At 54.3% G+C, this 24,738-nt stretch overlaps 17 protein-coding genes across 22 annotated transcripts; 8 read left to right on the top strand and 9 right to left on the bottom strand.

The window, feature by feature from the left end:
• Positions 1–57: 57 nt before the first annotated feature.
• H257_00568 lies at positions 58–3,377 on the bottom strand. Of its 2 annotated transcripts, XM_009823306.1 has the most exons (5): positions 2,936–3,377; positions 2,581–2,883; positions 2,200–2,509; positions 2,006–2,126; positions 58–1,963 (listed from the first exon to the last, which is right to left on the bottom strand). In XM_009823306.1, exons 1-5 carry the CDS (start codon positions 3,324–3,326, stop codon positions 1,880–1,882), a joined length of 1,209 nt encoding a protein of 402 aa, XP_009821608.1. In that variant the 5' UTR covers positions 3,327–3,377; the 3' UTR covers positions 58–1,879. The 2 variants fall into 2 exon arrangements, with proteins under 2 accessions (XP_009821608.1, XP_009821609.1); XM_009823307.1 differs by having other exon boundaries at positions 2,006–2,509.
• H257_00569 (hypothetical protein) lies at positions 88–1,845 on the top strand. Its single transcript, XM_009823308.1, has one exon. It carries the CDS (start codon positions 104–106, stop codon positions 1,697–1,699), a length of 1,596 nt encoding a protein of 531 aa, XP_009821610.1. The 5' UTR covers positions 88–103; the 3' UTR covers positions 1,700–1,845.
• Positions 3,378–3,521: 144 nt separating the features above from the next.
• Positions 3,522–5,743, top strand: H257_00567 (hypothetical protein). Its single transcript, XM_009823305.1, has 6 exons — positions 3,522–3,904; positions 3,973–4,354; positions 4,407–4,467; positions 4,517–4,627; positions 4,675–4,821; positions 4,875–5,743. The coding sequence occupies exons 1-6, from the start codon at positions 3,547–3,549 to the stop codon at positions 5,157–5,159; spliced, it is 1,344 nt and encodes a 447-aa protein (XP_009821607.1). The 5' UTR covers positions 3,522–3,546; the 3' UTR covers positions 5,160–5,743.
• H257_00566 (hypothetical protein) lies at positions 5,031–5,744 on the bottom strand. The gene has a single exon (XM_009823304.1). The coding sequence runs from the start codon at positions 5,683–5,685 to the stop codon at positions 5,182–5,184; it is 504 nt and encodes a 167-aa protein (XP_009821606.1). The 5' UTR covers positions 5,686–5,744; the 3' UTR covers positions 5,031–5,181.
• A 182-nt stretch (positions 5,745–5,926) lies between these two features.
• Positions 5,927–6,586, top strand: H257_00565 (hypothetical protein). Its single transcript, XM_009823303.1, has 3 exons — positions 5,927–6,166; positions 6,228–6,337; positions 6,388–6,586. The coding sequence occupies exons 1-3, from the start codon at positions 5,938–5,940 to the stop codon at positions 6,490–6,492; spliced, it is 444 nt and encodes a 147-aa protein (XP_009821605.1). The 5' UTR covers positions 5,927–5,937; the 3' UTR covers positions 6,493–6,586.
• H257_00564 (hypothetical protein) lies at positions 6,387–7,680 on the bottom strand. The gene is made up of 4 exons (XM_009823302.1): positions 7,540–7,680; positions 7,357–7,480; positions 7,074–7,307; positions 6,387–7,018 (listed from the first exon to the last, which is right to left on the bottom strand). Exons 1-4 carry the CDS (start codon positions 7,638–7,640, stop codon positions 6,560–6,562), a joined length of 918 nt encoding a protein of 305 aa, XP_009821604.1. The 5' UTR covers positions 7,641–7,680; the 3' UTR covers positions 6,387–6,559.
• Positions 7,681–8,036: 356 nt separating this feature from the next.
• Positions 8,037–9,532, top strand: H257_00563 (hypothetical protein). The gene has a single exon (XM_009823301.1). The coding sequence runs from the start codon at positions 8,090–8,092 to the stop codon at positions 8,774–8,776; it is 687 nt and encodes a 228-aa protein (XP_009821603.1). The 5' UTR covers positions 8,037–8,089; the 3' UTR covers positions 8,777–9,532.
• On the bottom strand, positions 8,839–9,534 carry H257_00562 (hypothetical protein). The gene has a single exon (XM_009823300.1). The coding sequence runs from the start codon at positions 9,497–9,499 to the stop codon at positions 8,870–8,872; it is 630 nt and encodes a 209-aa protein (XP_009821602.1). The 5' UTR covers positions 9,500–9,534; the 3' UTR covers positions 8,839–8,869.
• Positions 9,535–9,637: 103 nt separating this feature from the next.
• H257_00561 (hypothetical protein) lies at positions 9,638–10,907 on the bottom strand. Its single transcript, XM_009823299.1, has 3 exons — positions 10,459–10,907; positions 10,269–10,402; positions 9,638–10,216 (listed from the first exon to the last, which is right to left on the bottom strand). The coding sequence occupies exons 1-3, from the start codon at positions 10,856–10,858 to the stop codon at positions 9,773–9,775; spliced, it is 978 nt and encodes a 325-aa protein (XP_009821601.1). The 5' UTR covers positions 10,859–10,907; the 3' UTR covers positions 9,638–9,772.
• Positions 10,908–11,050: 143 nt separating this feature from the next.
• H257_00560 (hypothetical protein) lies at positions 11,051–12,140 on the top strand. Its single transcript, XM_009823298.1, has 3 exons — positions 11,051–11,695; positions 11,754–11,862; positions 11,913–12,140. Exons 1-3 carry the CDS (start codon positions 11,099–11,101, stop codon positions 12,092–12,094), a joined length of 888 nt encoding a protein of 295 aa, XP_009821600.1. The 5' UTR covers positions 11,051–11,098; the 3' UTR covers positions 12,095–12,140.
• Positions 12,141–12,465: 325 nt separating this feature from the next.
• H257_00558 lies at positions 12,466–15,203 on the top strand. 2 transcript variants are annotated; one of them, XM_009823295.1, is made up of 5 exons: positions 12,466–13,248; positions 13,310–13,448; positions 13,517–13,664; positions 13,807–13,982; positions 14,054–15,203. In XM_009823295.1, exons 1-5 carry the CDS (start codon positions 12,527–12,529, stop codon positions 14,396–14,398), a joined length of 1,530 nt encoding a protein of 509 aa, XP_009821597.1. In that variant the 5' UTR covers positions 12,466–12,526; the 3' UTR covers positions 14,399–15,203. The 2 variants fall into 2 exon arrangements, with proteins under 2 accessions (XP_009821597.1, XP_009821598.1); XM_009823296.1 differs by having other exon boundaries at positions 13,807–15,203.
• H257_00559 (hypothetical protein) lies at positions 14,427–15,143 on the bottom strand. Its single transcript, XM_009823297.1, has one exon. The coding sequence runs from the start codon at positions 15,124–15,126 to the stop codon at positions 14,635–14,637; it is 492 nt and encodes a 163-aa protein (XP_009821599.1). The 5' UTR covers positions 15,127–15,143; the 3' UTR covers positions 14,427–14,634.
• Positions 15,192–16,251, bottom strand: H257_00557. 2 transcript variants are annotated; one of them, XM_009823293.1, is made up of 3 exons: positions 15,951–16,251; positions 15,668–15,890; positions 15,192–15,612 (listed from the first exon to the last, which is right to left on the bottom strand). In XM_009823293.1, exons 1-3 carry the CDS (start codon positions 16,236–16,238, stop codon positions 15,251–15,253), a joined length of 873 nt encoding a protein of 290 aa, XP_009821595.1. In that variant the 5' UTR covers positions 16,239–16,251; the 3' UTR covers positions 15,192–15,250. The 2 variants fall into 2 exon arrangements, with proteins under 2 accessions (XP_009821595.1, XP_009821596.1); XM_009823294.1 differs by having other exon boundaries at positions 15,192–15,890.
• Positions 16,252–16,553: 302 nt separating this feature from the next.
• On the top strand, positions 16,554–18,258 carry H257_00556 (hypothetical protein; the record flags this gene model as incomplete). The annotated part of the gene is made up of 10 exons (XM_009823292.1): positions 16,554–16,624; positions 17,044–17,137; positions 17,171–17,203; positions 17,278–17,341; positions 17,402–17,511; positions 17,559–17,731; positions 17,767–17,843; positions 17,911–17,978; positions 18,031–18,088; positions 18,152–18,258. The coding sequence occupies 10 exons, from the start codon at positions 16,554–16,556 to the stop codon at positions 18,256–18,258; spliced, it is 855 nt and encodes a 284-aa protein (XP_009821594.1).
• Positions 18,259–19,172: 914 nt separating this feature from the next.
• H257_00555 (hypothetical protein) lies at positions 19,173–20,522 on the bottom strand. Its single transcript, XM_009823291.1, has 6 exons — positions 20,387–20,522; positions 20,222–20,338; positions 20,093–20,173; positions 19,731–20,031; positions 19,561–19,676; positions 19,173–19,515 (listed from the first exon to the last, which is right to left on the bottom strand). Exons 1-6 carry the CDS (start codon positions 20,483–20,485, stop codon positions 19,279–19,281), a joined length of 951 nt encoding a protein of 316 aa, XP_009821593.1. The 5' UTR covers positions 20,486–20,522; the 3' UTR covers positions 19,173–19,278.
• A 541-nt stretch (positions 20,523–21,063) lies between these two features.
• Positions 21,064–24,527, top strand: H257_00553 (riboflavin synthase, alpha subunit; the record flags this gene model as incomplete). Of its 3 annotated transcripts, XM_009823287.1 has the most annotated exons (7): positions 21,064–21,901; positions 21,958–22,162; positions 22,382–22,669; positions 22,721–22,850; positions 22,908–23,027; positions 23,085–23,186; positions 23,235–24,527. In XM_009823287.1, 7 exons carry the CDS (start codon positions 21,064–21,066, stop codon positions 23,388–23,390), a joined length of 1,839 nt encoding a protein of 612 aa, XP_009821589.1. In that variant the 3' UTR covers positions 23,391–24,527. The 3 variants fall into 3 exon arrangements, with proteins under 3 accessions (XP_009821589.1, XP_009821590.1, XP_009821591.1); XM_009823288.1 differs by having other exon boundaries at positions 23,085–24,527; XM_009823289.1 differs by having other exon boundaries at positions 22,382–22,850; positions 23,085–24,527.
• H257_00554 (hypothetical protein) lies at positions 23,399–24,524 on the bottom strand. The gene has a single exon (XM_009823290.1). The coding sequence runs from the start codon at positions 24,481–24,483 to the stop codon at positions 23,452–23,454; it is 1,032 nt and encodes a 343-aa protein (XP_009821592.1). The 5' UTR covers positions 24,484–24,524; the 3' UTR covers positions 23,399–23,451.
• Positions 24,528–24,738: the final 211 nt, after the last annotated feature.

Raw genomic sequence — 24,738 nt, 5'->3', positions numbered from 1 at the left:
AGCGCACCACCAATCAGTCCGTTGAAAGGTCGTAGTTCGAAGCCCACTCCTACCCCTCAAAGTCACCTGCCGCATCACTCTCGATCACTCGCCTTCCGTCACCATGTTACGCAACTTACGTCGCATTAAGCTTCCTCTGGCCTTGCGCAACCGCCAAGCCGCGGTCTCGACCAATGGTGTCCGCTCGTTTCATGCGAACTCGACGTCCGTGGCGACTTCCATCCGCTTGAACAGCCGCGCCAAATTTTGCGTCGCCCAAATTCGATCGTTTGCATCCGTGGACATCCCTGTCCCGTCCATGGGTGACTCCATTTCGGAAGGCACAGTCGTTGAATGGGTCAAGAACGTCGGCGATCATGTCGAAGCGGACGATGTCGTCGTGGTCATTGAAACGGACAAAGTCAGCGTGGACGTCCGATCCCCTCACGCTGGCGTCATCACGGCCCATTTGGCCGACGTCGACGCCAACGTGAATGTTGGCGCGCCGTTGTTTCAATTGGATCAAGGCGCATCGTCGGGCTCTGCTCCTGCCGCGTCCTCTCCTGCTCCCGTTGCCTCGACGCCGGCCCCCGCCGCCCCGACCAGCGACGCTGCTCCGGTGACTGTGAACGTGCCGTCCATGGGCGACTCCATCTCTGAAGGCACGGTTGTAAGCTGGACCAAGGGCCCTGGCGACCACGTCGAAGCCGACGACGTGGTCCTTGTCATTGAAACCGACAAAGTCAGCGTCGACGTCCGTGCGCCGCAAGCCGGTGTGATCCAACAGAGTTTGGTCAACGTGGAGGACGTCGTGACCATTGGCGCGCCCTTGTTCACGCTGATTCCTGGGGCCAGCGGAGCCACCAAGGCCGCCGCGCCTGCTACGCCCGTCGCGCCCACGCCTGTCGCCGCCGCAGCCCCCGCCCCGGCAAAGAAGCAAGCCGAGCCAACCAAGGCAGCCCCTGCTGTGGCGACCAACATTTCGTCGCCTCTGCTGGGCGGTAGCTTGCCTCGTGGCACGACCCGCGAGAAGATGAGCCGCATGCGTCTTCGCATTGCCGAGCGCTTGAAGGAGTCGCAAAACACCAGCGCGAGCCTCACGACGTTCCAAGAAGTGGACATGTCCAAGCTCATGGCGCTGCGGTCCACGTACAAGGACTCGTTCGAAAAGAAGCACCACGTCAAGCTGGGCTTTATGAGCGCGTTCATCAAGGCGTCGGCGGCCGCGCTGTTGGAAAACCCAGGCGTGAACGCATCGATCGACGACAAGCACGCTGAGATCATCTACCGCGACTTCGTCGACATCAGCGTGGCCGTGGCGACCCCCAAGGGCCTCGTCACCCCCGTGCTCAAGAACACCGAGTCGATGAGCTTTGCCGACATCGAGAAGACGTTGGCACAGCTGGCCGAGAAGGCGCGCGCCGGCGAAATCACGATGGAAGACATGGCCGGCGGTAACTTTACCATCTCCAACGGCGGCGTGTTCGGGTCGCTCATGGGCACGCCCATCATCAACGTCCCCCAGGCGGGGATCCTCGGCATGCACGCGACCAAGATGCGCCCGGTGGTGCTGGCCAACGGCGAAATCGTCGCGCGGCCGATGATGTACCTCGCATTGACGTATGACCACCGGCTCGTGGACGGCCGGGAGGCCGTGACGTGCCTCAAGTCGATTGCCGACAAGATCGCCGACCCCGAGCGTCTGTTGCTGGACTTGTAAAGCCTCGTAATTCGTAGAACCTATGGGTTCCGATTCTTCGGACACCCCTCATCATCATCACGAGAATTCAACATAACACTCGATAGCACAATATTGGATTTGTTGGGCAGTTATCTCGATGTGACTGACTCGAACAAGCGTGGGCAGCATCCGTCCGTCCAGTTGTTTTGTGTTGCAAGTCTAGTTTTCTTTTTGCTTGGGCAGCCCCGTGGCAATGTCAATAAGCGAATCCGCCGCCGTGAGCACGCGACGCCCGTCTCCGACCTGTACATGCAATGTCAAAACAATCTACACGAATGTGTGTACCGTCGTGTGGTACAGCATCTTGAGGGCGCCGGGGGTGGGCTGGGCCTTGATCGAGGCCAACAAGGTCGGGTCGACGTGTGGGAGGTTGGTTGTGTCTACGGGACCTCGCACTTCGAGCGGTCTATTCAAACAAACGGCAAAGTCAAGACAACCCACTCAACCAGCCCCGACGCGAGTGAGAGGGGACAACGCACTCGGTGGTAGAGTCAAAGTAATGCGAGAGCAACGCCAGCACGTCCTTGGTGTGCTTCTTCTCGACGAAAATCACAGCGTTCGGGCCCGCGTCAAACGTGTACGCGGCTTGGATGGCGCCCGCGTGATGGTTGTACTTGTGCACGAGGTGGATGATGCTGCGCGAGATCTCGTTCAGGTAAAAGATGGGCGGGTACGTGTCCAGACATGTGGCGTGGAACTGGTTGCTGTCCATCATGGTGATCTTGCCAAACGTTTCAAAGTCCTTGGCCTTGTACGCGGCTTCGATCGCCGCCAGTCGCTTGTGCACGACTACACGTTCACACAAAACACACACAAATTCAATCATCTCGTTGGACAAACTCGTCTTGAGTCCTTCCTACCTTCGCGGGCGCGGAACCCAAGCAGCTCCGACGTGTCCTTGCTCGTGTTCATGCCGTCCGTGCTGCTCGTGTCCTTTTCCTTGTCGTTCACAACGCAAATGATTGCTTCTAGCTCGGGCCAGTGCTTGTCGTCGGCGATCTGAATCGCCAGACTGTCGGTTCCGTCCGCCTTGACGCCCTTGTCCCAGCGCACGAAGCCACCGTGGAGGCTGCGGCACGCGCTTCCAGAGCCTTGGCGGGCAATGGCCGAGAATTGGCCTTCGTACTCTTCTTCGGCAGCGTACAGTTCCACGAGGGCCGCCACTGTGGTCTGCATTAGCGACAACCAAGGGTAGGACGGCCATCTTAAACGTACCCAAGCATGCGTACCCTGCTGCAGACGACGCGAGGCCCGCGGCGGTGGGAAACGTGTTGATCGATACAATGTGGAGCTTGTAGAGGTCCCAGTCCGCCTTGGCAATCGCACGGCCGTGAGCGTCCACGGCGTTGGAGGTCGCGAGACGACGCACTTCCTTCAAAACCACTTGGATACGCTTGTTTTGGATGTTCTGTTCGGCACCGTTGAGCCAAATGCGATCGGCAGGGAAGTCCTTCGAGGCGAGGACAGACGTGACGGTCTTGAGCTGGTCTTGGTTCAACGTCACGCTCACAGAAGAGTTCAAAGGCGTGTTCAGGGCGACATTGTCCTTGCCCCAGTACTTGATCACGGCAATGTTCGTAGGGGTGCTGCAAGTCACAGAGCGCATAGCGGAAGGTGACTTCGGAAATGGATGGGCTGCCGCTGTAAGCAATGTGATTTCTTACAACAAATCTCCCACGATGATTGGCCAACTTCGCCACTTCGTGGGGTCAACTATAGGCAAATTGTAGTGATCTTATTGGACAAAACGATTGATTACTGCGAAAGGCCATTGGCTCACCAAGGGGCACGAGTGTGTCGTGTCACAGATACGGACGGGATCGACGATGCTACAGACCACTCCGCCTCGACGTCATGCGTACTTGGTTGTATTGTCCCTGCTCTCCTGTGGGACTTGCATGCTGGTCTTCTCAGCACCAGACCTGTTTGATGATATCCATCGCGACTCGTCTACGAACAGTGCCTCGCGTGTAGTTGGTGCAATTGCAACCTTAATGTTCGTGCAGGTGGGGCTGACGCCACTGTGTGGCGCGCTATCCGACGGATACGGCCGCAAACCCTTGTTCCTTGCCGCTTGCATCGTCCACACCTCTGTCATGCTTGCGTTGGCGTGCGTACCATCCAAGTTTGCGTTTCAAGGGTGCTTCCTCCTCTTCGCGACATTGAACGCCACTTTTGCCATGGGTACAAAACCATACTATCCATATGAGCCCCCATTTCTTGCAGTGTATTCAATACACATCATGTCGTAGGGTATGCCATGGCAGGTGACTGCAGTCTGAAAGGCCAACTGACCCCTTGCTTTGGGCTTGTCGACGCTGCCTTTGGGGTCGGGGTAACGTCCGGTTTGGTTATTGGGCGATTCCTATCGACAAGGCACTCGGCCATGCCATTCGCAGCAGCTACGATGATCAATCTCGCTGGCCTCCTCATTACCCGGCGTTACGTGTATGAAACCCTGGACGATGTCCATCGAAAGCCCAGCCTGACGGTGATTTCTGCGTGGAGCGCATCCTTCCGACTATGTTGCCGTGAGCCTGCAGTGCTTTCCCTTTTACTTGTCATATGTTGCATGCACATGTGTGGCACGGTGCACGTCATCCTGTACTTTTACATGAACTACCGATTCGGCTGGTACACACACTCGTTTCTCGCCGAAGTCTTTTGATATCTCGTGGTGACACAGGCAACTCAAGTCCCAACTCGTGTTTTTCAGCTTTGAAGGGTTCTGCATTGTATTCTGCTTGGTAATATATATTAGCCCCCGCCCTTCTCGTCGTGACTATCATGCCCTAGACTGTGGGCCTGAAAGCGTTGTGGCATCGCCACTGGACCAATCGCCAGCTCGTCCTCGGGGGCGTCGTCCTTCAGTCAACTTCGTTGGCTGCCTCTGCGTTCATGACTTCTGTAAAGATTACTACTTCGTCTTGCTGGATTAACCTGTGGCTGTGCAGGGATGGCAGGTGTACCCAATCTTCGGGCTGGGGACACTACACATGACCGCGTTTCCAGCGTTGAGGTCCATTGCGCACCAGCTTGTGAGTCCCCACGACCGCGGCTGCCTTCACGGACGGCTGGCCTTTGTGACCACCGCCACCATGGTACATACATTCCATTATTGTTTGACCGTGGTATTTTCACATATCGCATTTAGGTCATAGCCGAGCCAGTGGTCAAGCTCATTGTGCGGATTTCGATTGCAGACGACCTTCAAAAGAAGCATCCTCGTCCATGCCCCTTGGGGTATCGCGGCGTGTTGGATGGGTATTCGAACTGCGGTGGTATGCCAGGACTAGTGTTTTCTGCTGCGTCGTGCTTGCTCATGGTAGTCTTTGCCATGGCGTACCTCCTGGTGGCTCCTCCAGCGACCCAACGGTTCAAGATCACGCTTGGACCTCCCGTTCCTCGAAGCGCGTGCATTGAAGAAAGCTCGAGTTAACATGGAAATGTACATAGTGTTGTTATGGCTCCATGACGACGTCTTTCACATTGGTTGCCTCCTTGGCGAGGTCGACCAATTGAGCATCCGACAACTGCCCACCCCACGATGGAGGAGGCAACGAAATTTGCTGCATGGCCTTCTTGATGGCTTCCTTGTCGTTTTCACTGAAGTTTACTGGGTTCACAGGGGGCGACTGTGGCGCCTTCACAGTTGATGGCTTTTCCTCGATGCCGTCGGCGACCTCCCACTCTTCTTCACGCAAGGGCTCGTATTCATACTCTTGCGTGTCTTCATCGTCAGAATTCAAGCGTTCGCGTTCAAGGTCATCGTCACACGTGGCGGCATACGAGCAGATTGACTGCAAGTCGTCGTACTCCATCCCGCCATCTTCCGTGTCGTTGGCATCCGCAGGGGGCTTTGGTCGAGCAGGAACAAAGTCCAAGTTCACAGGGTTAATGGGTTTCTGACGCACCACCGCTTGGTACTCTCGCTCCAGCGCATCTAATGCAGCAACCCCGGACATTATTCTCTTCGAGTGCTTTTGGTAAATGGGATTTTGCTGGGTCAAAGTCGCAGGGAATCTTTTCTCGACTGATTGAAATAGACCATAAAAAAGGTCAGCGGTTTTTACTCTTGAGATTAAAATATGACGGTTCAATACATAAATCGTTATGAATGAATAGATTTTTCAACTTTTGGGTCACGCATCAATCGCGTTTTATAGTTTAACCGCTTCAATCCGGATAATTGGCAATATATACTGTCAACTCCATCCATGGCAAGCTCATCGATGCCATCCTATTACGACGCCCTTGGCGTGTCGCCGACGTGCTCCACAGAACAGCTCAAGCGAGCGTATCATGCAGCTGCATTGAAGAACCACCCAGACAAGGCAATAACACTTGGAAAAACAGCAGACACCGAAGACTTCCAGAGCGCTCACGACGCCTACCAAGTCCTGCGCGATGTCGAGTCCAGGAGGCGATACGATCAAACACTAGCAGGTACACGTTGCAAGCACCATCATCCATCGCTTCCCCAAAGGTGAATGGTGTGTATGATTAGAGGCGAAACTTCGGTCGGAATTGCGCATCTCGGACGACGTGTTGTTGGAAGCGTTCACATTAGAGGACGAAATCTATACGTTTGGATGCCGATGCGGCGAGTATTATGTGGTATGTTCTCATCAACCCAATCGCAATCCCCCCTGATGGTTCCCATGTAGCTGACGGAGGATGAAGTCGAGGACCTGGTGGACATCGTGCCCTGCGACGGCTGCTCGTTGGTCATTCGCGTCGAGTACCCCAGAACACAAGTCGATGCAATTTGAGATATATTCGACACCCGTCGTCGTTGTAGCAATGTCCAAATACAAAGCAACTAACTACTCGACCAATTTAGTACTCCTTTCCTTTGGGAGGAGCAATCGACGGGTACTTCAACGGGGTTTGGATGCCGTCCAACGCATACAGCCCCACGTACACGCAAGACAGGAAGAAGAACCCAAGCACGAGCGCTGCCAGGATCGTAGGCGTGATGTTCACGTAATGCGTAAAGCAGAACGGCAGGTCTTGCGCCGTGCTAAGGAACGAGCCAGGAGGACACACCAACGGCGCCACCACGGACGCGGCACTCATGAGCGCGCGGTGGAACCCAGCGAAGTGGGACGGCGGGGTCGTGGTGTGGTCGCCTGTGATGCCGTAGATCACGCGGTTCGACGTAGCATGGTCGAACAACGTCACCGACGTGCGGATCAGCTGTGCCACGTCCTTCCAAGGAAGCGAGTTGCTCACAGTGACGATCACCAAGGCGGTCGTGCCGGCCTTGCCAAAGGGGGTATTTTGATGGAGGAATTCCTGGAGAAACAGTAAGTTGCATGAGACTGCAGGGCCGCACGAAAAGGATTATTACCTTGACGTTTTCCAGAGTGATCGAATGTTGAGGGGCGAGCGCCGCGGTCAATGTGTCGGCCGCCGACGCACGGGTCGTGTGGGGGTAGGACACGGCGGACGTTGCGTTGCGATAGATGGCTTCCAACGCTGTGCCTTCGAAATGCTCCATTTCATCCAAACGAAGGGTGTCGCGGACGAACAGCACCACTGCCTTCGCGCGTGGATAAAACACTTCGTACGGGGTGTGCGCATCCTATTGGGAACTGACTTAGTGCATTTGGCCAGAGAATGCAAGTACAAACCAAAGCGTCTTCGAGACCAGCGTCGTTATCTTGAAGGAACGACAGCGTCTTCGACACTTGGATCGCCGAATAGTCGGCATTCACGTTCTTACCAGCGATGTCGCTCACAGGATGTTCCAATGACCTAGAATGCAATGCCGATGAGGACGCTTGCATCCACGATCTACTCAAGGGAGTGCGTACCCTGTGTTTGACCACAAGGCCAAGGGGACATAGGTAGATGTCGTGTCCAAGGCCGCGACCACCGACGTAGCGGCAAAGGCAAGAAGTCCCACACAGCGCATGATCCTTCGTTGTTTGGTGTTTCTTTGAGGGTGGGCGCAGTGAGCCGAAAATAATAACGACTTGGTTTTAAAAACAATTGTTTGCCATTTATCTAGTACTCTGTATGGTGTCCGATGGATCCCCTGAATTAAAATACGCACACTATTTCAGGAGCACTCTATTTCCTGTTGAAGTGACTGTGATATGGAACCACAAACAGGTACCTCTTGAACTACATGCCCTTTGACATATAATATCCGTATGTCATGCTCAAAACTCTGTTACTTTGTACGTTCTTTTCACGCTGATGTACCAACATTCTGAAGCTTGCGGCAGATGTTGGACACCCTATCCGTTATAAAATTACACGTTTGCATTGAATAATTCAAAGCAATTTTTTTAATGGTACTTTTTGTTTCGGTTGGGAGTTTGCCCAGTGCGAAATTTGCCCACACACCCTCGAGACGTCATGGGGAACAAGCCGGCGACGTTGAAGGAGCAGCTCCGCGAAAACAAGCGCGAGATCAACCGAGCAATCCGCGACCTCGACCGCGAACGCACGACCTTGCAAGTGTCGGAGAAGAAGTTGATCCTAGAAATCAAGAAGATGGCGAAGGAAAACCAGATTGCGTCCGTGAAGATCATGGCCAAGGATTTGGTGAGGACAAGACAGCACATCACCAAGTTTTATACGATGCGGTCGCAACTACAAGCAGTGTCGTTGCGAATGGAAACCGCCAAGTCTGCGGAAGCCATGACGTCGGCGCTGCAAGGCACGACAAAGGTCATGAAGTCGATGGCGAAGACCATGAATCTGCCCAAACTCAACAAAATCATGATGGAGTACACCAAGGAGAGCGAAAAGATGGAGATGCAGCAAGAAATGCTCGGGGACACCATCGACGACGTTATGGACGCCGACCAGGACGAAGAAGAGGAGGACAAGATCGTGTCGCAAGTGCTCGACGAGATCGGGATCGACATGTCTGGTGCGCTACTCGAAGCGCCGTCGGCCCGAGTTCCCACCGCCGTAGCGGCTCCGGCTCCTTCACATGCAGCCTCGCTTCCTCCTGCACCAGTGGATGCTTCCGGTGGAGGGGGCGATTCCGCCGTGAGCGAGCTCGAAGCGCGTCTGAACAACCTCCGCCGGAATTAACGACCCCATACCACCATGGGTTACAGATAGGGCTAGGAACGAACGATAACCACCGCTGGCAATATATCGAAAGAGTTGACGGGTATATTCATTTTAGTATCCCATGTCTGGAATGATCAGCAAATTCTTCGGGATCAAGTTGAACTGGATGGAAAAGTACACGAACCGATGGCAAAGGAATGTGGAGGCTTCGAAATGCTGAAACACGTCCGGGTGATGGAAGAACGTGTGCGAGAAGACGCGGTACAAGCGCCGCGCCACGCTCTGAAAGTACTGCGTCGCGTCGCGGTTGATGCTCACGCGAGACGGGAATATCCGCGATGATGTCAATAGCTGGTTCGCGTTGTCCAACGTGTGCATGATGTAGTCGAACGCACAGCACTCCTTCGGTTGCTTGTGGGCCGCACAGAGGAATACCCAGTCGTCCGTGGCCTTCATGATCGTACACGACTGCTTCGTGCACGCCCCGTCCAGCAATGCCACGAGGATGTTCAGTTCCTTCACCACTTGGCGCAGGTGCTCGTACTGCCAAATGAACACGTCCATGTCGTCCGGCACCTCGTAGATAGATTTGAGGTTGCGCGAGTTGAGTCGGATCTCACGCTGAATGCGCTGCTCGGCCTGGAAGGGGCCATTAAACAGCTTGTCATCGATGTCTTTGTCTGCCCACTGAAAGAAGTCTGCGCTTCTCGTGCCCGCGATGTTCTTCCCCACCACACTCATGGTTGTTCCTTCTTGCTGCAGACGATATCACCAGATGAAAAGGCCTTCTCATGTAAATAACCGTCGATATATCATTGGTCAAAATAGAACTAATTTTGCGCAATGAAACGCCCTGACATGGACTTTATCGTTGTCTGATTGGCTAAAATTCGAAATCTTCATTACTTGGATTTATACCAAATGCGAAAATGCTGAGGATGAAAGGGGGCTGGCTGGCTTGCCGTGTCTGTCTCGTCCATGGCATGCACGCATGCTCTTTGCTATTGTGCTCGTTTAGTCTTCTCGGCTCAAATAGTCTTGGTCGAAATGATGTATTCTGACGTAACCGTCTTCGGCCCCGCTCGAGTAGCTCTTGCCGTCGGGGTGGAACGTGATCGAGTTGATCGGTCCGAAGTGGCCCTTCACACGTGCAAACTCTTCTTCAAACACTTGGTGAAAGAAACGCGCTTCGAACTTCCCCGCGCGGCCCGCCGTGACTGTTACCGTCATCGCTTCTTGGCCACCGCCCAATACCACATGCTCCTTCGTGGGCGAAATGCTCGCAGAGTTCACGGGGCGGTCCGTCTCGTACGTCTTGAGCACTTGCATCGCATCCAAGTCGATCAACTTGGCCGTATTGTCCTTGGACGACGTGATGCCGAGGGTCTTATCCTTGTTGAACGCCAAGTTGGTAATCACACCGTTGTGCACCTTGGTTTCGGAAATCAACGCTCCCGTCTACACACCATCGTTTGAAAACGGATAACTTTGGTGCTGCTGGGGTACCTACCTCTGGGTTGAACAACTTGACGTAGCCGTCTTCGCCAGTGGTAATAATCGCTTCGTTAAGCGCCGTCCAGTACGCCCCTGTGACCCGGCCTTGGTGCCCGTGTTTGGTGATGGCCAAGCGAGGTTGGCTGGATTCTACGTCGACAGCCACGTGAGCACACAAAACCAACATGCGATCAACTGGTCCTTACGCTTTTCTCCGTTTTGGGCCAAGTCGTACACGAAGACGGTGGCGGGGTGATCGCCAAACTGATCGGCAACCGACACGAACGACTTGTCGCCGAGGCTGAAGTTGACACTGCGCGCCGACCCAGTGTGTGTGAAGCTGAAGATTTCCTTGCCCGTTTGCAAGTCCCAGAGCTTGACGGACGCATCGGCGGCCGCCGTGAGCAAATATTCCGAGTTGTATGAGATGTCGCAGGCCCACACAGCACCAGTGTGGCCGTGGAAGGTGCCAATGCGCTCGCCGTTGTGCGAGTACCACAGGGAAGGCACGTGGTCCTTGGCGCACGTGACAAGGAGATCCCCTTCCCGGTTGTGCTTGATCATCGTAATGGACCGCGAGTGTCCCTTGAGCAGGATAGGTTGCATGACGCTTAAGTCTTCTGGACAAGAATACTGAACTTGCTTGGTTGGTGGGGGAAGCAAAAAGTATGGTTCCCGCTGAATTCGTTGTCAGAGGTTCTTGGCGACATTTATTTAATTTCACAAGTTCAACCAATTCCATACAATAACGAAGATACTTGGAATGGAAACGATTTTATGATGTCGTTGGCCCTAAAAATTCGCGGCGTTTGTGGTGACAACACCTCGAAACGAAACTCCATCATCATGGGCCGAAGCCAGGAACGCCGTGACGACCGAGGCTATGACCGAAGCAGAGGGCCGAGCGACAGAGACTCTAGCGATCGATATCGCAGTGAACGACCTCGTGACGATCGGTCCTCTGATCGTAGTCGAGATGATCGAGACCAACGACCCAGCGATCGCGACAGGAGTGGCCGTGGCAGCGATCGGTTTAGTGACCGTCCAAGTGACCGAGACGCACCCAGTGACCGTGGTGGACGAAGTTATGCCGAACGCGACGATCGTGGCCGTGATCGACGTGACGATCGTGGTGGCAGGGGCGGTGGCCATGACAGCGGCAGGGATCGTGACGTCGGAGCCAGTCGCGAGTCGTATTCTCGAGACAGCGGCAGCCACTACGGGGACAACGGTGGAGGCGGTTCGTCCTACGATGCGTACCCGCCGCCCGAGCCCGCTGGACCATGGGACCCGAAGGCTGAAGCGGAGAAAGATGAGTCGTGGGCCCGCATATACGTTAGCAACTTGCCCAACGACGTCACGACAGACGAGCTCCAGAGCATTTTCGGTGGCATTGGGGTCATTGCCAAGGAGAAGCAAAAGCGTGGGTACAAGGATCAATGGGTACGACGACTAGTGCATGCTGCCACCACCTTCTCTTGACACATGTGCCTGTATGTAGCCTTGGAAAATCAAAATCTACACAAACGATGACGGCACCCTCAAAGGCGACGCCGTGATCACATTCGAAGATGCGAATGCGGCGCGGACGGCGCCAGGCTTCTTCAACGGTACCCTTCCGTTACGTGCTGTTGTGACAGAGTTCTGACTTATTTTCTAGGCTCGGATATCCGAGGGAACACCATCACAGTCGAGCTGGCAGGAAAGCCGGAACCTCCTGCGGGCGGGTGGGTCGGTGGCCCCGGGGGGCGCGGAGGTCGAGGAGGCGGTGGCCGTGGCGGCGGGGGGCGCTTTGGGGGCGGAGGCCGCGGTGGCGGAGACAGCCGCTACCGTCCCTATTAGATTCCAGCTTACTGTAACGAGAAAACGAATAAGGGTCTCTTGATGAGTTACGTGGTGTTGTATATCTGGACTCGTCGTGGCCGTGATCATGCTGTCAGCTACAGCATCATATCCTCAATGACACCCTAGACGCTAGAAGGATCGCATGAGCTCTCACGGCTTTGAGATTGTTTGGCATGACATATCTGTGCGTTGCTCATTACACAGTTGATGCCAATAAATCGCCACGAAAGCAAAAAAAATGAAGCCAATATATTTTTTGTCATTTTATTTGGTATTGTTTTAAATCCCATAGAATGTTTGTATGCCAGGAGAAAGATTTGCAATTTATTGCGCATGAAATGTTTTTAACTTCGCTTGCCGCAAGTCCAGTCGAATACAAACGCGTTCATCTCAATCACACCGTGGCAGTCGCAAAGGAGGCCGGCCGACATGCATCGAAGCCATCGAAGCGACTACCGTAGCAATCGCAGTCGAAGTCGACATCGTGATGCCGCCGGAGGACGAGAAATGTCTCGCTACGGACCTGCGCCGTCCTCACGTGACGATCGTCGATTTCGAGACGACCGAGATTACACTCGACCCACCAACTCCCGCCACGAAGGCCGCGACCGCCGCCATCACTACTCTGGAAACTACCCATCTGATCGCCATGATGACTACCCTCGACGTGGAGGTCGCAGTCGCAGCAACCGACGCAGCCACCGCCGCAATCGCGAACGGTCCATGTCCCGTGAGACGTATCGTCGTTCTCGTCGCACGAAACGGGATGGTCGCAGCAGTGTCAGCATGGAACGCGGCGGGTATGACTACCAGCATACAGCACCGCACAAGAGCAACAAGGTGGACAAGACGAAGGACTTGAGCGATGACAGTGCGTCCCACGACGACACGATCGGGAGCTACGAGGGGGTGCCCGGCGACGTGATCGACAAGCGGTACGAGATCCTTCGGGATGCCGGACTGGGGACGTTCGGTCGCGTGGTGCTTTGCAAGGACCTCCTCTCCAAGAACAAGGACGACATTGTCGCGCTCAAGGTCGTGCGCAAGGTGGAGAAGTACTCGGAGTCGGCCAAGATCGAAGCCAACATCCTCAAGCACGTCAACGACAAGGACGTGCGCGGCGACTCGCTGTGCGTGCGCATGCATCGATGGTACGATATCCCCACTTGCCATCATCGCACGACTACTGTGACGGGGCGTTGTGTGGTGCAGGTTTGAGTTTCAAGGCCATGTGATCCTCGTGTTTGAGCAACTGGGGGGGTCGCTGTACGACTATCTCAAGCAACAAGACTACAAGCCGTTTCCCCTCGACTCGATCCGCGCATATGCGTGGCAGTTGCTCACGTCGTTGGTAAGCCACGGCGGCCACCTCGTTCGACGACGCCGCGTCCTGATATCAACACACCTATATATATGTAGAAATTCCTCCATCACATCAAGCTCATCCACACGGATTTGAAACCAGAGAACATTCTGCTCGTTCGTGACGCGGCCTGTGCCGGCGACCGCGCGAAAGCGTGCCAGCGCAAGGGCTACCTCGTCCCCCCTCTCCACGACCAAGTCAAACGTACGTCATCTTGTCCGCGATCCTATGACGTGATCATCCTATGACGTGATCATCCTATGACGTGATCATCCTATGACGTGATCGTCATATGACGTGATCATCCTATGACGTGATCATCCCATGATCATCCTATGACGTGTAGTGATTGACTTTGGGGGCGCCACGTACGACGACGAGTCCAAGAGCGGAATCATCAACACGAGACAATATCGGTCGCCCGAGGTGATGCTCGGCGTCGGGTGGAGCTTCCCGTCGGACATTTGGTCGGCGGCGTGCATCATTGCCGAGCTCTACATTGGCGAATTGCTGTTTGTGACGGTGCGCAAGCCACGTCACATGCCGGCTCTATATATTGATTCGATGTGATGATATATATGATGTGACGTTAGCATGAAAACCTCGAACACTTGGCGCTGATTGAAAAGTGCATCGGGTCGTTTCCGGCAGACATGGTCGCGCGCGCCGACCGCCAAGCGCAAAAGTACTTTACCGACCACGGGGCGCTGTGTTGGCCCCAGGGCGCGGCGACCCGTGAGAGTGTGGACCACGTGCGCAAGATGAAATCGCTGGAAGAGATCATCGACGGAGGCGGCGACGACGACGACGGCGCGCACGAGCTGCTGGACCTGCTCACGCGCATGCTCGCGATGGACCCGACGGAGCGCGTGACGGCCGCAGATGCGCTGCAGCACCCGTTTTTTAAAGGCGTGACGCTGCAGACGTTGCACGGATGACGGCATGGACAACGTCATGATAACGTCATGGATGAATAGATTACGCCGTCTCTTGGTTTGATTTCAAACGACCGACCGTAATATGTACTAGTATCAGCCACGATTCAAACCATCTAGTCCTTCCAAGAAGCGGCCTTGTGCACATATGTAGAGCTCGTCGCGATGACTTTGTCACGACTTGGACGGGGTGCATGTTCCTCCTTGTGTGTGTTGTCATGGAATGATCGATGGATATGTTACTTGTCGTTGAGGTCCTTGTGGTATTCCCATGAGAGGTTGTCGAGGGTGGCGTGGAGTTCGGCTTGGACACGCTCTAGTCGATGCATGGACGTTTCCAGAAGCCGGAACCTCGCTTCCATCTCAAGAAACTCGTCGTAATTCCTCTCGACCTCGGCCTTGTCCTTGAGGGCGGACTTTGCTGACATTCGAGTGTAGTCGACGGTCAGCACAGCCACAGCCACAAGGAAGATGAAGGTCTCGCCGAGGATCTCAGCTCCCTTTTTGAACGCTTGGTCGGCAGGAAGTTCCTTGACCGTGATGGTCGCATTGCCACCAAGCCGCATCGCGAGGACACTCTCAAGACTCCACCGGTTGACGCGCTGACCAATGCGTTCACAGGTCTGTTGCATCCACGGGTGCGACTTGGACAAGGTCTTCATCTCGCCCACAAGCGGTTTGGTCAGTGCGCGAATCAGCATGCCCCCGAGTTTGTCCAAGGGCAGCGCCATCGCTCGCTCGTTTGAATTGCGTTTGGAACTTTGATACGATTGGATATAATTAAACCAAATTCTCTAAATTCATTGGCTAATTTCTTTAATTTTGCACTTTTCCACCAATAAAACATCTCTACTGTTAGTACAACGCTTCCTTTTCAAACGACGACGCGTACTTGGACTGCGTGACGGCGCCACAGTCCCGCAGACGGAGACAGGGAGACACGACCGGAGCGGCCTCTTTCGTGTCGGGGTTGACGTTGGCGTGGACGAGTTTGACCATCTTGAACGAGCTGCTGCACCCGACATGCTCGAGCACGATGAACTCTGCGTTGTGGAAGTTCTCCATTTGGTCAAAGTGGCTGATGGGGAGCTTAAAGTAACGCATGAGCAGCACGCGGATGGTCACGCCATGGGTGACCAAGATGTAGTTTTGCTGCGGATGTCGCGCGAACATGCGATGGAGGGATTCCAAGAACGACGAAATGCGGTCGAACACGTCTAAGATCACACGAGTCGGTCAAGATGAGTGAGTACAGTACGAAGAAGTATGTACCAGCAGGAGATTCGCCACTGGGAAATCGATAAAAGAAGCTGCCAAACTTGCGGCGCTGCGATTTGCACTGGCGAATCTGCTCCGGGTCTTGAAAGTTACCAAAGTCCTGCTCTCGGATGCGCGGCTCTTCGGTCCATGGAATGTGGTGGGCATCTTCGCCCCACGCGCTCAAAATCTCTTCAAACGTTTCGATGGTTCGAACGCATGGAGACACGATGCACCTCTATCAACAACATGCATGCTCAGCGATCCAGAGCAATCGCAACGCACGGACCAACCGTACCACGGATTCGTTCCCGATGATTTCCTTCATGCACTTCCCTGCTGCCCTGGCCTGGAGCCTTCCGAGCCCGGTCATGTGCATCGCGTTGTCAGGCGTCACTCGATACAGGTCTGGGTTTTCGTTGCCTTCGGATTGCCCATGGCGAACTAAGATGATTCGCTTTGGGGACTTCCGCTTGCACCACACACATACACATTCATTCGATGTCTTCCACTTCCATGAGAGCAGCCGCGCCAGGGCCACGCCGGCTGCGCACAGCAGCAGTGCGTCCTTCGCCCCCACTGGCATCGTTCGTTCCTTGGCAGGTCGTTGACTGTGAATGGCATGAATTTGAGCACAGCCAATCGATTCGCTCCATCCACGACGAAACGCACCAATCAAACGCCACACTAATCAGCATAAATCTGTCAAAGGTAAATTGAAGTTGGAGCGAAGTGCTACAGATTGCGCAAGGACTGTTCACATGTTTACCATGCATGCTACTTCAATCTGTACAAGATTGCTCTTATAAGTTACAAGACCGATGTATCAGACCTTTGATTCGGAATTCTGCCCAGTGCCGTACCTGGTAGTTGCTGTCCGGATGAAGTCCGCGCGCAGACCATGGACGCCAGACAGGTCGATCCCGACGTCGCGACGTTCCTCGATGCAGCACTGTTGAGTGGGCACACAACGTCCGCAGGCCCATGAAGGTCGCGATTGCATACCGGCAGCCAGCATCGTGTTAATTTGCTTGTCGCGGAACTTCCAGTGGAACACGGGGTTACTATGGTATACATCATGCGAGGAGGATGAAGTTCATCATGGATGACGTGATCGGACGACGGACGAGATGGCTGGCAACCGCCATATTTTATCCGCAATTCCGGATAACGTTCTCACGTCAGCAAAAACCTGAAACGGGCTCATGATGACCGCAGCTGTGACAAGGACATGATCCAAGTCGCCAAGGTGCTCGGTGTCAACCTGCACGAAGACATAACTGCTTCATAAAGCCAAGTTTGGCATGAGCTATGGAGGTCCTCCTAAACCAGCTTCAAACTCAGATACGACTCCTCTCGTCACGACCTCTCACGTCCGTTGAATACTGTAGACGCATCCTCCACGCGCTGCTGCAAGGGCCGGACTCTTGGAGACTGCGACTGCAACTGCAAAAGTTGGCCGGCGTGCAGCGCGTGCTGGACACTGTTGACAACAACGTTCATGACGTCGACTCCTAGGCAAGCGTTGCCTCTTGCTTCTTGCCCGTGGCCGTACGTATGTCGTCGCAACGGGGTCCTTTCACTTCCTGACGATACTTGATGCGTAGGCTATGTTTGATGCGTAGGCACCCATCACAAAGCTAATCGCTTCCGACCGCTCCGAGGTGGTGAAGCAGGCGTGCAGGCACAGTTTGCCGTGAGGAGAGGAATCGTACCTGTCGTTTGCCAACGTCGTGCTCCCATCGTTAGTGAGCACAGCGCTCAACAAAGCCCAAGTCTTTCGTCAAGCTGGCAAAGACTGCCTCTCAAAGATCACCAGCGTGTCGAAATACGATATCAAGATCCTTGTGTACCTGTACGTGACTTCACCTTTATATGTGCACTGCTCACCCCATGGGTAGGTGAGGCTCGACGCCTCATCGTGCAGCAGGTGACGACGGTCGTCACAGTATGGCCCAAGCCGGAACTGGCTGAGCACTGCGACGATCTGTTGCTCCTCCTCACTGGCGCCATTGAAGACCCAAAAGGTTTCGTTCGCTTGTTGGCCCGCCAATCGTTGTGCGCGTTTGCCGAGGCATGGTACGGTCCAGTCTACCATGTCGTTGCCTGGACAGGAGCGAGCGCATGGAACAATTCGCAGAGATTCTGCCGCTGCCCCAACGACCCTTGATCATCGTAGAACACCCGTCGGGTTGGCTCAGCTCACGATGGCGCTTCTCAAGAAGCAAGTGTCAGCCACGTCTGTGGCCCTACCTCAGGGGCGACTTCCGCTATGACGTCAGTTGCGTTCAGCGCCGACCACCCGCCACGAGGGAAACGAGGCTACGTATGCAGCGGCTACAGTGGCTCCTGTTGTCCCCATTGCATTGGCCCCGAAGTCGGTGGTTGACGAAGATTCGTTATGCAATGCAGCGCAGGCCCCGTGGTGGTCACTAGGTGCATTGGGCTAATACCTGGCTGCGTGCGTGACCAAGGCGTGGTGTGCACTGCGTTCAGTAGCAACGTGCGTGCCCAAGGCGGTCTTTGGCTGTTGTGAAGTCGATGCTCTGCTCGGTCTGTGGACTGATGCAGTGGATTTACACTTGGGCGATGTCGTCCAACGTTGACACCCCAAGTCAAGGGGTGGCAACCGCCTAGCTCCACTTGCGTGGCCACGCCATGATATGTATTTTTCATAGTACTACTGTTAATGCATAGTTCTTACAAAAGTGATACGCTGCGGTGTGAGCCCTTGAGGCCATAAACTACCAGCATTCAGCACATTTCCCAAGTAATGACGTCAACGTCAGTCGAACACCCAATTTCCGAGCTAACATTGTGTATGTCTGTACATCCATCATAGATCACTGCCGCATACAGTATCCTGTCCATTGAAAGTAGATCGTTGGCCTATGTGTATTCTATAACCACGACAATAAATCTTTTCGACGAGGGAGGTGCAGCAGAGGCGACGACAGGTGCAGCACCGTCTTGGCTTCCTCGGGAAACAGCAGCAGCTACGACATGACAACAATTTCCACGACTCACAGATCAACTCAACCCATCCATCGTTTTGTATGGAGAGAGTACGCTCAAGATGATCATTCCTTATCAAGCATACAAGAGTACGTATTCGAAGAGAAGTACGAGGCATCGGACTTTGCCTTCGTGCATGGTTGGAAAAAGGCGTCCAGTTTGGCAAACCCGTTCATGTACAAGCGAGGGAAGTGCGCGTCCATTACCGTGAACAATAGCTTCTACAATGTAAACGACAAGATGAAGTCAATATGACGTGCCAACACCAGGGGCTAGGATATAAGCCACTAGTACTCTCTCTGCCATGTGGATGCATTTGGGGTAGAGACGAAATGTGCCGATCGCCTGTGGACAGGAACAGCATCGTCCGTCGTCAGCGCTACGTACAGAATGCAGTCGCTGGGGGATGGCAAACATGATTGCATGCTTGTGGGGTTGGATTGCAAGGACACATCAAGAGACACACGTCCATTCGTGATGATTTAACAGCCAACGATGGCGCTGATCCCATACAAAACGACATTTCACTCTTGTTATGTGCTTACGCGAACGACCACTGACAGCAGCAGCCACAGCAACACGGTCGCTCCTCCTGTCAGTGGGAGCCACCTTCAAAGCTTGGAGGGCTTTTGCAATGCACGCGCCACGCGCGAGTTGGTGGCCTTGCCCAGCACCGACGAGATAAAGTCCCCGGCAGCAACGACCTTGGTCAAGTCTACCCCCGTCCGGATGCCAAGACCGTGCAGCATGTACACGACATCCTCCGTCGCCACGTTGCCCGACGCTCCCTTGGCATAAGGACATCCGCCCAAGCCGGCGACGGCGCTGTCGACCACACTCACGCCTTCCTACATTCAGTGTCAACTTCCCATTGCATATTGAACCTCCCCTACTTGAAGCGCCACGAGAATGTTTGCCAGCGCTTGGCCATATGTATCGTGAAAGTGCACCGCCAGCTTCTCCACGGGCACCACGTCCTTGGTTGCTTGCAGCATTTTCAATGTAGACCCTGCACGAGATGCTCTCTGTGAATGGGTCGTATGATGGGGGCTGAATTGTGTACCTGGGGTTCCGATGCCAATGGTATCTCCAAGGGAGATCTCATAGCAGCCCATGTCTAGCAGCGTCTTGGCAACGTTGGCCACGACGGCGGGGTCGATGGCGCCTTCGTAAGGACACCCGAGGACGCACGACACGTACCCTCGGACTCGAACGCCCAACGAGTGCGCCTTTTCACACACAGGGTGGAATCGCTCGAGGCTTTCTTGAATCGAACAGTTGATGTTCTTGCGCGAGAACGACTCGGACGCGGCGCCAAAGATGGCAACTTCGTGCGCGTTGACCTTAATGGCAGCGTCGAATCCCTAGAGCAACGAAGGTAAGACGTGGCGGAGAGAGAGAGAGGTGGTGCTCGCGGCACTGTACCGTGAGGTTGGGAGTCAACACGGGGTAAAACACGCCTTCCTTGCGCTTGATCTGCTTCATTACGTCGGCGTTGTCGCCCATCTAGAACGATAATGAAGATACGGCGAAAGAAATCGCGACGTGTCGTACTTGAGGCACCCACTTGGGTGAGACGAAAGACGTGGCCTCTACGACAGGTAGTCCAGCCTCGGACAGCAAGTTGATAAGCGCCACTTTGTCGGCTGTGGAGACCAACGTTTTCTCGTTCTGAAAGGCCATGTCAATTCACGAGAGTCATATCAGCATGGAGAGTACCTGCAGGCCATCGCGAGGTCCGACTTCTACGATTTTGACGTAGCTGGGGTAGCTCGCGACGCGCGACGAGTACGCTCGACGACCAAGCTGGTGCAGCATTTCACCCAGGTTGAAAAGTGTGAGACGTCAGGGGCAGCCGTAAATTACCACAGCGACAAACGAGCCAATCCAATCGGCTTCTTCGAACATACGGGATTTACTTTGAATAATTGAGCCAATCAGTGAGCTTATCACTTTTACTGCCATTTTGACTTTAAAATTATGACAATTATACTGTACGTACAGTGTACAGTTTACAGCTCCTTCCTCCTGAAACGGTTCAGTTTTCAGGGCATCAACTGTCGCAGTTGAGTTGACGTCGGCATTGGGGACGTGTATGATACGAGCATCTGCAAAGGTTTCCAAAGCAATCGTGCCACCACCAACGACAGCAAGGACACACTTTTCTGAATGGTTCTGTAGTACGAATTGTACTTTTTATCCGCTGGGCGGTTTCACAAACATGATGGCAATTTCTAAATCGCGATGTCGTTGACGGCCTTTGTCCAGATCATCCATACCTGGCCTGTGGATTGCTCAACGTACGAATACTACCACCCCGCTTGCAACCCCTGGCAGTTCTGGGCATGCATTGCGTCCATAGTAGCCATGGTTGCCGTGTCAGGGATCTTGGCGGTATGCTCATGGGCTACATGTCTCTGGACAAGCTCGGCGTGATGATCATGACGATGGAAGGAACGGAAGAGGAGAAATCCCAAGCGAGGAAGGTGCTTCCGCTGCTGAACCAAGGGCACCGCGTGTTGGTGTCCATCTTGTTGTTAAACTACCTTGGTTTGGAGGCCCTTCCCATCTGGCTGAATCGACTTATGCCGGAGGGAACGGCGATCGTTGTCTCGGTCACGTTCGTGCTGTTCTTTGGTGAGATACTGCCGTCCGCCATCTTCACGGGGAAGCATCAAATGACCATTGCCGCCAAACTCGCGCCTTTGTGCCACCTTGTGATGGCGGCCACAGCCCCGCTGTCGTACCCCATTGCTAAAGGTTTGGATTTGTGGATGGGGGACACCAACGGCATGGTGCGGTTTCGACGCAACGAGTTGAAGGCGCTCATTTCTCTGCAGCAGCATCCACACCAGTCTCCGTCGCCAACTGGGGAGACGGGGGCGGTGCTGCCCACGTGGGATTCGAGGTCGTCCTCGATTCGTAGCACCGACTTGCTGGACGACGAAGTCACAATCATCAACAGCGCCCTCGGCATGTCGTTGAAAAAAGTCGAAGCGATCATGACGCCCTTCGACCAAGTGTACATGGTGAATGACGAGCGGTTGCTGGACAAAGCCCTCATGGAAGAGATCGTGGCCAGTGGATACAGCCGGATTCCAGTCTTCTGTGGCCATCGCAGCAACATCCGGGGCATTCTCCTAGTCAAACGACTCATTGGGACAACAAACGGCTACGGGATCACGTGCTACACAAACCCCACGTTGTGCCACCGACCCATTCCTGCTACGCCATGTTAAAGCAGTTTCAGCGTGAAAAGGGGCACTTTGCCTTGCTGTCGCCGAATGCAGCATATGTCCAAGCGTGCTGGGACAACGACGTTCCCATCGATCCCAATATGGCTGCTTTTCACGGCGTCGTGACCAACGAAGATGTGTTGGAAGAGCTCATCCAAGACGACTTTTACGACGAATCCGACCGCGTCGACATGCATTTGAGACGCGCAGACACGGAGACACGCCGCGAGCGCTGCCGAGCTGCCGGCGTGCAGCGAGCGTTCGTCAAATTCCGTGTCATGGCCAATCGCGCGCGACGACGTCTATCCTTGAGAAGAAGACAGCTCGGCGTGATGGGTACTCCGACAGAGTGCACACCGCTGTTGCGACCACTTTAGTGAAAGTGCACAGGTGTCAAATGCCTCCTTTACTGTTAATCCACGTAACTACTTTGTTTTGGCTTGTCATTTGTATGTTCATACTCAATGCCAATATATAGAGAAATGATTGACCATCATTCTGTCAACGTCGTTGGCGTTCCTCGGCCCAAGAGCATGTTCACCGGGATTATTGAAGAGATCGGGACCGTGGTGTCTCGCGTCGAGAAGGATGACATGCAGATGTGGGACGGCAGTGTCGCAAAGGGCACGGTCTTGGTCGTTCGCTTGGAAGTTGCGTTGGATGGCGCGTACATTGGCTGTAGCATTGCCATCAACGGCACGTGCCTCACGGCCACCGATATCGACCGCGACACTGGCCACGTATCGTTTGGCTGTGCGCCAGAAACGTAGCGTCCCTTGCTTGGCAGCAGCCACACTGTGTCTCACGCGTGTTGTAGGTTGCGATTGACGAACTTGCGTGTGTTGGAGGCCGGCGACAAGGTCAACGTGGAGCGCGCGATGGGGGCGCAGGACCGGAACAGCGGCCATTTCGTACAAGGACATGTCGATGGCACGGGAAAGATCCTGGTACACTTGGTCCTCCATCCCATCAAATAATCGCTGACGATGTACATGGATGGACAGGAATTGACCAAGGAAGGCGAGTCTCTGTGGGTGAAAATCCAAGCAGAGCCATCGCTGTTGGCGCATGTCGTGCCCAAGGGGTTCATTGCCATCGATGGCACGAGCCTGACGGTGTGCGAGGTAGGACATACCCCATCCATCCATCCCATTCCTGCAGGTACTTCAAGCCGTTCGTAGGTGAACAGCCGACAAGGCTGGTTCAACGTGATGCTGATCACGCACACCCAGCAAAGCATCGTGTTGCCGACCAAATCCGTGGGAGACCTCGTCAACTTGGAGGTACTCTGCCGTTGGTCTCGATCTAGTCGTCGTACTGGTGGTGGGTAGGGCGACGTCATTGGCAAGTACGCCGCCAAGTCTACGAATGCGTTTGCATTGCGGTTGGAGACGCTGGAAAAGACGCAGCGCAATGCGTTGTTGGCTGCTGGGATCGTGGGTGGCGCCATTGGCGCTGCGGTCGCGCTGGTCGCAACCCACAAATAAACAAGTGATTCCGTTTACACTATCGAGTTTTGCTATTTGGATGGTAGTAGTCAACGCACTGCTAGTGGGGCAACGGAGGTAGCCGGGACACGTCTAGCTCGTCCTCGGAGATCGAGTCGTCGGCGTGGTCGGGGGCCCCGGACTTGTTGCCGCCCAGCATGGGGAGGGGATGAAACAGCGTCATGTCCCCGTGATCGTCGCCGTCGGCGTCTGCCGCTTGGACTCCAATGTCCTTCCGCCGACTCGACATGGCTGCGTGGAAGCCTTTGGTGTGATGCGATAATGCCTTAGTCGATGATCCTTTCGATTTGTTGGCCGCTTTGTCCATCTGGGACTTGTCTCGCTTGAAATGCAGCACGTCCGAGTCGCTCACAAACTTCTTGGCGGGAACGGGATCGGTGGCTTTCTTGACATTCGGCGCCGATACCCTTTTTTTTATTGCAAAGTTGTGGTCGTGATGTCGAGCGAGCCCGAGCTTGCTGGCTTGAGCTCCAACTCCTGCTTTGACGGCTGCGGTTCCCTTCTTCTTCTTCTTGTCGTCGTCGTTGTGCATGCTGGATGGGACAGCGCCCAGATAACTCTCGAGCGACATGCCTTCGATCTCGTTTTCGTCCACCACCGCGGGCTGCTTCTTGGTCGGTGGCTTTTTGCTGCTTGCTTTGTCCTTTGGCGGCAAGGATTTGCCGGTCAAGTAGTCGCTTAACGATAGTCCTGCTACACCAGCACTTGTGTCGTCCTTTGCTCCAGAGTCGGATTCGTAGTCGTCTTCGTATGGATCTTCTTCCGTGTCGGCATCGTTCGACCCGCCATGCATGGGGCAGATGGGAATCGTGTCCACGGACTCCATCATGTGGTCGTCATCGTCGTCCTTTGTCATGACCATGGCGTTGTCATGTTTGAGCTTGGTGGCCTCCTTTTTCTCTAGCAGTTCCGACGTTTCCTTCATCGTTTGCACCGTGTACTCCTTCTTGCTGTTAAAGTACTCGTCCAGGGACAGGCCGGTCTCCTGGTTCGGGTCGCTTGATGGCTCTGCATCCTTTTTCCCCATGGCGGTAGGTTTGGCACCACCCACATGCTTCTTGCGGAGGACCATACGAGGCGTTGCCTCGCGCCACGTCGTCTGTGATTGAAGTTGCACGAAGTAAAAATAGAACCAAAACGCCAAATTCTCCAAAGAGAAATATATTTGTCGTTACAAACTAACAATAAAATACTACATATAATTGTATCTCATGAATCGTCAACGATAAAAAATATGTATTTTGACCACAGTGGCAGTTTCACAATTCCACACCTTAGGGCGGTTACATTAAACTGAACAGCATCAAACATGTTGGTTACGAGATAG

Source organism: Aphanomyces astaci (genome assembly GCF_000520075.1).
Source record: "Aphanomyces astaci strain APO3 unplaced genomic scaffold supercont1.1, whole genome shotgun sequence".
NCBI lineage: Eukaryota > Oomycota > Saprolegniomycetes > Saprolegniales > Verrucalvaceae > Aphanomyces > Aphanomyces astaci.
The sequence above is the reverse complement of the archived record's forward strand: the minus strand, read 5'-3'. Positions and strand labels throughout refer to the sequence as shown.

Excerpts from the sequence above, each read along its gene's own strand:
- H257_00569 (XM_009823308.1), top strand. The coding sequence starts at position 104 with ATGTTACGCAACTTACGTCGCATTAAGCTTCCTCTGGCCTTGCGCAAC.
- H257_00568 (XM_009823306.1), bottom strand. The coding sequence starts at position 3,326 with ATGCGCTCTGTGACTTGCAGCACCCCTACGAACATTGCCGTGATCAAG. Across the intron at positions 2,127-2,199 it reads TACTTTGACTCTACCACCGA|ACCGCTCGAAGTGCGAGGTC; the intron begins GTGCGTTGTCCC and ends TTGTTTGAATAG. Across the intron at positions 1,964-2,005 it reads AGATGCTGTACCACACGACG|GTCGGAGACGGGCGTCGCGT; the intron begins GTACACACATTC and ends TTGCATGTACAG.
- H257_00567 (XM_009823305.1), top strand. The coding sequence starts at position 3,547 with ATGCTACAGACCACTCCGCCTCGACGTCATGCGTACTTGGTTGTATTG. Across the intron at positions 4,355-4,406 it reads ATGAACTACCGATTCGGCTG|GCAACTCAAGTCCCAACTCG; the intron begins GTACACACACTC and ends GTGGTGACACAG. Across the intron at positions 4,468-4,516 it reads TCTGCATTGTATTCTGCTTG|ACTGTGGGCCTGAAAGCGTT; the intron begins GTAATATATATT and ends ATCATGCCCTAG.
- H257_00566 (XM_009823304.1), bottom strand. The coding sequence starts at position 5,685 with ATGTCCGGGGTTGCTGCATTAGATGCGCTGGAGCGAGAGTACCAAGCG.
- H257_00565 (XM_009823303.1), top strand. The coding sequence starts at position 5,938 with ATGGCAAGCTCATCGATGCCATCCTATTACGACGCCCTTGGCGTGTCG. Across the intron at positions 6,167-6,227 it reads ATACGATCAAACACTAGCAG|AGGCGAAACTTCGGTCGGAA; the intron begins GTACACGTTGCA and ends GTGTATGATTAG. Across the intron at positions 6,338-6,387 it reads GATGCGGCGAGTATTATGTG|CTGACGGAGGATGAAGTCGA; the intron begins GTATGTTCTCAT and ends GTTCCCATGTAG.
- H257_00564 (XM_009823302.1), bottom strand. The coding sequence starts at position 7,640 with ATGCGCTGTGTGGGACTTCTTGCCTTTGCCGCTACGTCGGTGGTCGCG. Across the intron at positions 7,481-7,539 it reads GCCTTGTGGTCAAACACAGG|GTCATTGGAACATCCTGTGA; the intron begins GTACGCACTCCC and ends ATTGCATTCTAG. Across the intron at positions 7,308-7,356 it reads CTGGTCTCGAAGACGCTTTG|GATGCGCACACCCCGTACGA; the intron begins GTTTGTACTTGC and ends AGTTCCCAATAG.
- H257_00563 (XM_009823301.1), top strand. The coding sequence starts at position 8,090 with ATGGGGAACAAGCCGGCGACGTTGAAGGAGCAGCTCCGCGAAAACAAG.
- H257_00562 (XM_009823300.1), bottom strand. The coding sequence starts at position 9,499 with ATGAGTGTGGTGGGGAAGAACATCGCGGGCACGAGAAGCGCAGACTTC.
- H257_00561 (XM_009823299.1), bottom strand. The coding sequence starts at position 10,858 with ATGCAACCTATCCTGCTCAAGGGACACTCGCGGTCCATTACGATGATC. Across the intron at positions 10,403-10,458 it reads GGCCCAAAACGGAGAAAAGC|AATCCAGCCAACCTCGCTTG; the intron begins GTAAGGACCAGT and ends CTGTCGACGTAG. Across the intron at positions 10,217-10,268 it reads TCAAGTTGTTCAACCCAGAG|ACGGGAGCGTTGATTTCCGA; the intron begins GTAGGTACCCCA and ends GATGGTGTGTAG.
- H257_00560 (XM_009823298.1), top strand. The coding sequence starts at position 11,099 with ATGGGCCGAAGCCAGGAACGCCGTGACGACCGAGGCTATGACCGAAGC. Across the intron at positions 11,696-11,753 it reads GTGGGTACAAGGATCAATGG|CCTTGGAAAATCAAAATCTA; the intron begins GTACGACGACTA and ends GCCTGTATGTAG. Across the intron at positions 11,863-11,912 it reads GGCGCCAGGCTTCTTCAACG|GCTCGGATATCCGAGGGAAC; the intron begins GTACCCTTCCGT and ends CTTATTTTCTAG.
- H257_00558 (XM_009823295.1), top strand. The coding sequence starts at position 12,527 with ATGCATCGAAGCCATCGAAGCGACTACCGTAGCAATCGCAGTCGAAGT. Across the intron at positions 13,665-13,806 it reads TCTCCACGACCAAGTCAAAC|TGATTGACTTTGGGGGCGCC; the intron begins GTACGTCATCTT and ends TATGACGTGTAG. Across the intron at positions 13,983-14,053 it reads GCGAATTGCTGTTTGTGACG|CATGAAAACCTCGAACACTT; the intron begins GTGCGCAAGCCA and ends ATGTGACGTTAG.
- H257_00559 (XM_009823297.1), bottom strand. The coding sequence starts at position 15,126 with ATGGCGCTGCCCTTGGACAAACTCGGGGGCATGCTGATTCGCGCACTG.
- H257_00557 (XM_009823293.1), bottom strand. The coding sequence starts at position 16,238 with ATGCCAGTGGGGGCGAAGGACGCACTGCTGCTGTGCGCAGCCGGCGTG. Across the intron at positions 15,891-15,950 it reads TCATCGGGAACGAATCCGTG|AGGTGCATCGTGTCTCCATG; the intron begins GTACGGTTGGTC and ends TGTTGTTGATAG. Across the intron at positions 15,613-15,667 it reads CAGTGGCGAATCTCCTGCTG|ACGTGTTCGACCGCATTTCG; the intron begins GTACATACTTCT and ends GTGTGATCTTAG.
- H257_00555 (XM_009823291.1), bottom strand. The coding sequence starts at position 20,485 with ATGCTGCACCAGCTTGGTCGTCGAGCGTACTCGTCGCGCGTCGCGAGC. Across the intron at positions 20,032-20,092 it reads TGTTGACTCCCAACCTCACG|GGATTCGACGCTGCCATTAA; the intron begins GTACAGTGCCGC and ends TCGTTGCTCTAG. Across the intron at positions 19,677-19,730 it reads CATTGGCATCGGAACCCCAG|GGTCTACATTGAAAATGCTG; the intron begins GTACACAATTCA and ends CATCTCGTGCAG.
- H257_00554 (XM_009823290.1), bottom strand. The coding sequence starts at position 24,483 with ATGGTCCTCCGCAAGAAGCATGTGGGTGGTGCCAAACCTACCGCCATG.